This window comes from Falco naumanni, chromosome Z, assembly GCF_017639655.2.
Source record: "Falco naumanni isolate bFalNau1 chromosome Z, bFalNau1.pat, whole genome shotgun sequence".
NCBI classification, from domain to species: Eukaryota; Metazoa; Chordata; class Aves; order Falconiformes; family Falconidae; genus Falco; species Falco naumanni.
Window position 1 is genome coordinate 67,979,379 of NC_054080.1, and position 7,180 is coordinate 67,986,558.

The following is a 7,180-nucleotide window of genomic DNA, read 5'->3' on the forward strand; positions in this document are numbered from 1 at the left end:
CGCGCGTGCGCACGGTCGCGCCCCTCCCCCCCCCTCCCCCCCCCCCCGCCCGTGCAGCCCCGGCGCACGCCACAGCTGGTACGTGAGGGAGCGGGGAGGGGGGAGGGGGCGGAGCGGGTGCTGTATGCGGCGAGTGGGACAGGTAACCTGCCGCCTCCCCCCCGCCGGGAGGAGAGCGCCCCAGAGGGGCCTGGGGGCAGTCGCGATGCTCTGGTGTGCGGTGAGGGGGAAGAGGATATTGGCGTGTAAATTGGCGTGTCCCCGCTACAGCCTCTGGGGGGTGGTGGTGTGGGGTGTCTGGGCCCGCGCTAGTGCGTCCCCTGTGGCTTTTTACAAGGACGATTCAAACTCCCGAAGGCTTCTAACACAGTCCCTCACGCTTGAGAAAAGGAAAAAAAAAAACCCAAACCAAAAACCAAAAAACAAAACCCAAGAAGAAACCAACAAAACCCAAACCTCTAAATAAGTAGTTGTGGGACGTTATGGTTGCAGATGGGGAGATGGGAAAGGTATGGCTAAGCAGCCGGTTTCTGGGTGTGGTGAAACGAACGCCCCGGTAGCTCAGAGCGAGCCGGTACCTCAGGGCTGCTGGGGCGGGAAAGAGGCGGGACCGGCACCGCGCGACAAGAAAGCCAGACCCAGGCAACTTCAGAAGCGGAACTGTTACTTTGACGTTGCTCTTTAACCGAACTGCAGCGTCAAAGGTTTTGGTTAAACTTGAAAGTTACAGTTCAGCCTAAAGTGAAACTTAACCTGCTTCCTGGATCTACTAATTACTCAGAATGAGGCAGTTCTGAGAAGCTTCAGAGGCAAATAAGCACATTTCATTTTGATGTTGACAGATGTAAGTAACGTGCCTTGCAAAAACACCGATTACCTCGATGATAGTTGCACAGAAAAGGGACCTGAACAATAACGACAGATTTCAATTGCAGCCTAGACAAACCTAACAAGCCAGAAATCATATGAGAAAGGTAACATCATTGTGCAAGTACTACAGCTTATTTTGAAACAATATATGACACCAAAACCTATTTCAGAATAAATGTTGCAGATTTAGAAAGAATGAGGAAAGGGAGAACAGAAAAAATGCTTGTATGAAGAATGATTCAGAAAAAAAAACCAAACACCTGAGAAAGTAGACAAACTAATGTGCCATGATAAGTGTATCAGAGCAACTGAAACAGATACAGTAAGCCTGGAATATCTACACATTCTGTCTAATAACAGAAAAGCAAGAGGTCATCCTCTTAGGGATGAGGAAGTGGCAAATTCAGAATTATTAAAAGGAACTTTCTGGTTGCTTTTAGGTTTTTTTTAAAACAAACAAACACTGTGGATTATTGAATTTGCTGACTCTGAAAGGCTTTGGAGACAAGGATTTAATGAGATAGAAGGTTACTGTGATCAAAAATCATTCCATCTCTCCTCCTACAATGTACATACACATTTCTCTCAAGTATCTAGCACTAGTCAGTTTTGTGACAGGATACTGAACTGAGATCTGGCCCAGTAATGTGTGTTCCTTGTTTCTAAGCTTGATACTGATGTAAAAACAACTTTATCAGATATTACATAATAAGATTTATTTATGAGACCTCAGACTCTCTTCCTGTGAGTACACATGCTTAACTCTGTTAGAATGAATAGTTTCACAGAAGGAAGCTGGATGACCCAAGGGAATATAACATAAGCGCAAGTATAAATAACTGTTTGTTTAATTTGGACTTGTATATACTCATAATTTTCTATTACTGTTTTGTGGCTTAGGCAGAGAGTGTGCATTCAGCTTTTCTTTAGGGGTTCCTTTCACTTATCTATATAAATGTTGCGTGGTAGATTTATGGTGCATTCTCTTCTTTACGTTCTTAGCGATTATTAAATTGCAAAGGGTAACCTCAAGCTATTCTTTCAAGAAAAATTAGCTGTAGTCCGTATTTACCTTCCATGTTAATATTTTTTTTTCTTTTGCTGCTGCATATATACAAACTTTACTCTGCTTGTTGGTTGCAGTCTTAATTTTTTCACAAGCAGCCTCACATCCCTGGAGATGTGATATATTTCAGATAAAATTTGCAAGTTAGCATCCAGTAGAAAATGATCATTCAGTTCATGTAACCAGGTGACTTTCTGCATTAGAAAAACCCAACCCAAATTGCCGCTCAACATACTAAATTCACAGTTCTCATCAAGACATTTTGAGATGCACTGAAGTCCTTTCCCAAACAAAAAGTCATGAGATTTTATACAGTTATGAACAGCCATCCACAAGTATTTAGTGGCAGCTGTAAACTTCAATGATGTATCCACAATTAGCAAGACCATTGTCAACTTATGAAGGAAAACATTTACTTTGCCTACTCTGGTAAAAAGTAAAGTACTGGATATTGCTGTTTGTTTGAATATGTCAAAGAATGAGCAGTAGAAGAAAACCATAATTTCCAAAAATTTAAGAACCATATAACTGTATGTTTGTAAGATATCAGGGAGAGAAATGAATTTGACCCCAGTTGAGCCAAAACAAGTGGATACTTTTAACTCTTCCTCTTAACATGAAAGTTACATGGTCTATTGCAGTCTTTGTAAAATCTTAAGACCTTGTGTAGAACCTGCCAATCTTGCCATTTATTACTTTTTAAAAACAATTTTGCAGGCACTAATAATTGCAGCATTTTGGCATCCATTTTCAGACCTTCCGAAGCACAGTACAAGGCAACATAAAAATGGTGAAAGCACGCATTCACGGGGGTTTTGGAGCCATGCTCTTTTTGCAAGATTATGATTTTGAAAACATTTGAGACACACTGTCCTGCATCTTCAAGTCTTGATCAGCTGCTTTATGAAGATGGGTTGTGTTCAGATTTTAGGCAAGCAGCAGTCATTTTCATAGGAATGCTCCCTCATCCATATTATAGCCATTTTAGCTAGAATTCATGCAAACATGCTCCAGTCCGGAATAAGAAAAACTAGCGGGAAAGAATCTCAAATATAGGGGGAAGTCTGCCGAGAAATGTTGGACATTGCTGTTGCAAAACCAAAGGAAGATAAAAGATAAAGAGATGGAGAGGAAAACATGTTTTTTTCATGCTTTCCCTTTATCCTGTGTCCTTCCTGCCTTTGCAGGTTCTGGACAGAGACCACTTCATTTTCTGCATACAGTTCTGTCTTTACTGGTATTTTCTGTTACAAAGATGAGTACTCTTTATCAATACCAACATGATCATCACCAATGAAGAAAGAATTCCAGGAAGGAAAAGGCTATGCAGAAAACCGTAAGTGAAGAAGTATTAACAAGTAATGGAACCCTTTGGATTTATTTCTTCCTTCCTTTTCTGTTGAAACATACGGCTGCAGAAAACTTAAGCAGATCCCTAGTCAAACCACTCTACACTGAGGCCGGGTGAAGTAAACCTCTGCCATCTCTGACAGGTGTTTATCCAACTTCATCGAAACTTTCAGTGAAGGAGATTATGCAGGGGTAGGGTTTTTTAGTAGCCGGTTTTAGCAATTCATTACCTGAAAAGTACGAAAGTTCTCCTGAATAGTCCCTAAGTTTTTACGGAGGGAGTTACGTTGATTTTCTCTTGTCCTTTGCTGGACATGGAGAATCAACTATTCATCAATCTGTTTAAAAACCAACGTATGTGATACAGAAAGTAATGATTGCGTATTCTCACGAAAACAAAACAAAACCAAACCAAACCCCACCATTGACCTTTGGAAGAATATTCTCACTGATAATATTTTGGTAAATATTTGAAATGCTCAACACTTTGCCCTTAGTTTTCTGTCTTCTAGAGAAACAAGCCTAACTCATTCAGTCTTTCTTCATAGATAATTCTCCTCAGCCCTTGCCAAGCTTGTTGCTTCTCTGTGCACTTCTACCTGTTTTGTCTGCATCTGTCAGGTCTTCCTGTACTGCACTCTCAAAGGCCTCACCAATACCAAGTTGAATAAAAAAACTCCCAGAACTGTATAAATAAACAAATGTACACCTCTGTGCACCTCCTTTATTCCAGATTGGTTTTGTCTGCTAGTGCATGCCAGGTTGCCTGACCTTTTTTTTTTTTTTTTTTAAGAAAGAGGAACACAGAATTTTTATTTTTTTTTTTACTGTAATTCTGAAACTCCTTGTATTTATAACATTTTGACTTGTTTATGTAGGATTACTTCTCTATCTAAGACAATTTGAATCCCATTCCTGGTATCTGTAATACCTTTTCTTATTTCTAAGTATTTCTATTCCATACCGACTTTGTAAATAAGAAAAAACCAAAACACTAAACCAGCAAAAACTAGTAAGTCCCAGACCGATCTGAATGGGACCCACCCCTAAGATGTTTTCCTATCTGACAATAAACGTTTCTGTCATTACAGGTTAAGTATCTGTCAGCGGTACCAGTGGCAACTTCACAGCTCCAAAGGGAAGTTGTGGCACAGTAAATTGTTGCCACTTTACAAGACCTCCTTCTGTGAAAGAACACAAAGAAAATCATATTTTTGGGGAATATCACTGTGTAATAAAAGTAGTAACATCTATGAACAAGGGCTACATTTAGCATTAAGTCCTACATTCAGCTGTTCAAGTTTTCCTGTGTCCTCTTTCTAGCACAACAAGCAGAGTGAAGAGAGAAAACCCCTGGTCTCGCCTTTTCCCCACTTACTGCTGCCTGCGTTTTGAGGATTCTTATGAAATTGATTTCTTGCTCTGTACTGCCTCAGGTTCACTGCATGCTAGTTGCCAACACAAGAGCTGCTGGGGAGCTCAGTGTCCAAATTTGCTAACACATGAATCCCAGCGTTGCCTTAGCCTCTTTCCCACTTCGTAGATTCCTGATTTGAGCTCCAAAATGTTACTGAAGATTGACTAGCTAAAGAGACTGTTATTTTGTTACTGGCTGATTTGTTTCACTAAAGAAGCAAGTAAGTCCCTAACAATAAAAGAAACCCTAAAAGGAAATATTACATATTTCATCTCCGGATGAACTCATCTTTCTGAAGTTAGCTGGGTGCCGTTAACCACTTCCTCACTTCCACTTTTACCACTCAGAACATCTGAAAGCCAAACGGAGGAAAACAGAAAAGGTACCCTAATTTAAAATAAAAGTTGTTTTTCCCAAGCCAGATTAAATTACATTATTTCTTCTCACCTTCGTCTAGTTGCCCACTCCCTCGGGTTCTAAAACTGGTTTAGGGATTAAAGTTCCCACAGAGAAGCAAACCGAAGTCACTCACGGGCTCCAGCTGGAGGGCAGCTCCGGGCAGCACACTCCCGCCGCGGCTGGCGGGATCGGCGAGGGGGCACGCCGTCCCCCGGCCGCCAGCCCCAGCTGCTTCACCCCCCTCCCGCGGGGAGCAGAGCTGCTTTCGGGACCTGGGTCTTCCTAGCACGATAGAAAGGGGGCTTTCCTCACCTGTCAGCATCCAGCAGGAGGCAGCCATGCCTGGGCTGCGGCGAGCCCGGGGCCGGGAGCCCGGGCGGCGGGCAGGGGCGGCGGGAACGGTGCTGCGCTGCGAGTGGCGTTCAGCGCTCTGCGCCGCGCGTCCGCCTCGCAGCGGAGTCAGGCATTTCCTGTTTGTTATTCGCTCTTTACGTTGTTTCTTCGCACCAAGAAGAATTTAGCTTCCTCCCCCCGCACACAACTTTCCTCCCGCCCACCCCCCCAAAGACCTCTGAGCTTTGGAGACCTCCCCGTAAAGCTATCCTAGCGCTAAAATGTACAAATAAAGCCAATTCTCCCCCAACAACCCTCCGGCTGCAGCCGTTGGAGAGCACAGCAGACCTTAAAGGGACATTTATCCCTTCACTATTAATTACTAAATGCCTCCCGCCAGCCAGCCCCCCTCCCAGTAGGGCAGGAGAGAGCTGGGCGTGCTCCACGGCCACCTCTCTCGCCCTTCTCAACAGGAGAAACACATCGTTGAAGTAGGGGGTGTGTTTGGCTGCTCACGTTTAATTTCTCTGACATCACCCCTTAAGAACGCGCTCTATGGCCGGTAATCTGCCTGCAGGAGGAAGCCAGCCACCCCCTGCCCATGCTCAGCGGCCCTGGGGACGCGGTCACTCTTGAAACAGTGGACGGTTCTCTTGAGTCTTTGCGTCTCCCTGTGCTTTGCTGCGTAGAGGAAATACCAGACGACTGCCTTAGCCCTCATCCACCGATATTTACATGGCATCCCTTCCCCCTCTTTCCCTGCCCCCTGAATGACTTCACTAATAAATAACTGAATAAACCGGAAAGGTAATAAATAATCAGCCAGATTCAGGCTTGTGAGCAGGGATTTTCAGGGTTCATTAACACTCAGTAAAAGAGCAGCTTGCAGGACTTTTTGTGTTTACCAGAGTGATGCTCAGGTGGAGTGACAGCCCTCCAGCGGTGTGTGGTTCTCGCACTGTACCTGGTGAAAACTCATTTTGTTATTCATAAAACAAGAGAACCCATGGTTCCTCAAGCAAGAAAAGGAGAAATAAAAATACTCTATAAGGATTTGGAGATCTTGGTGCTACTAGAAAAATCTCCTATTTTTTCTTTGAATTGGAGCAAAAAATGTAGTGAGTAACTGGAAGTTACTGGAATTTTTGTAAGCTCTTCTGAGGCTAATGAATCATAGCTGTTAATCATCACTATAATAGTTAAATTAATCTTCCAACTTCCGTTTTAATTTTGTGAGAACAGTTTGTGTGCAGCTTTACTTGTAGGTCTGTGGAAATTTTAGAAAACAGTGCACAATTTCAAAGCTGGATTTAAGAGGAAAGGTCCTCATTCAGTAATGATTTATGCATATGCTTGCCTTTACACATTATGAAATATACTTAATTACCACAGTGGGACTACTCAAAACTGATGAAATTAAGCACATGTGTAACTTTTGCTGAATGAGGAACTGAGCTCTGTTCGTACCAGTTAAAAAGACTAGACACATTTTTCCAGTTAAAGGTTTTATGCATGAAATCAAGGGAAATAAAAATAGCATTCAAACGAAAAGAAGACCAGTTTGGAGAAAGCTGTAACTTCATTTTTTTGCAAGTGAAGGGTATTACTACTGCTAGTTTAATCCCAGTTTCGAAGATGGCAATAACTTGCAGTGTTGTCTTTTCGTAAACAAATCTTTGTATTCCCTTTCTGTCACTATACTTCAATTAAATGCACATGGAGGAGTTGAGCTTGCTTTCAAGTCA

General features: G+C 42.8%; 1 protein-coding gene and 1 long non-coding RNA gene across 3 annotated transcripts in view; one reads left to right on the top strand and one right to left on the bottom strand.

Annotated features, from left to right (window-relative positions):
• The window catches only part of ITGA1 (integrin subunit alpha 1), an 80,822-nt gene extending 75,197 nt beyond the window's left edge, over positions 1-5,625 (bottom strand). Inside the window, exon 1 of one of the 2 annotated variants that reach the window (XM_040580853.1) lies at positions 5,415-5,624. In XM_040580853.1, coding sequence (XP_040436787.1) covers positions 5,415-5,442 — 28 coding nt within the window. In that variant the 5' untranslated portion in view covers positions 5,443-5,624. Of the gene's footprint in view, positions 1-5,414 lie in introns of both variants that reach the window. The other variant, XM_040580854.1, reaches the window with a different exon arrangement.
• On the top strand, positions 87-4,543 carry LOC121081662. Its single transcript, XR_005825753.1, has 2 exons — positions 87-3,272; positions 4,378-4,543. It is a non-coding gene; the product is annotated as an uncharacterized LOC121081662 (long non-coding RNA).
• Positions 5,626-7,180: the final 1,555 nt, after the last annotated feature.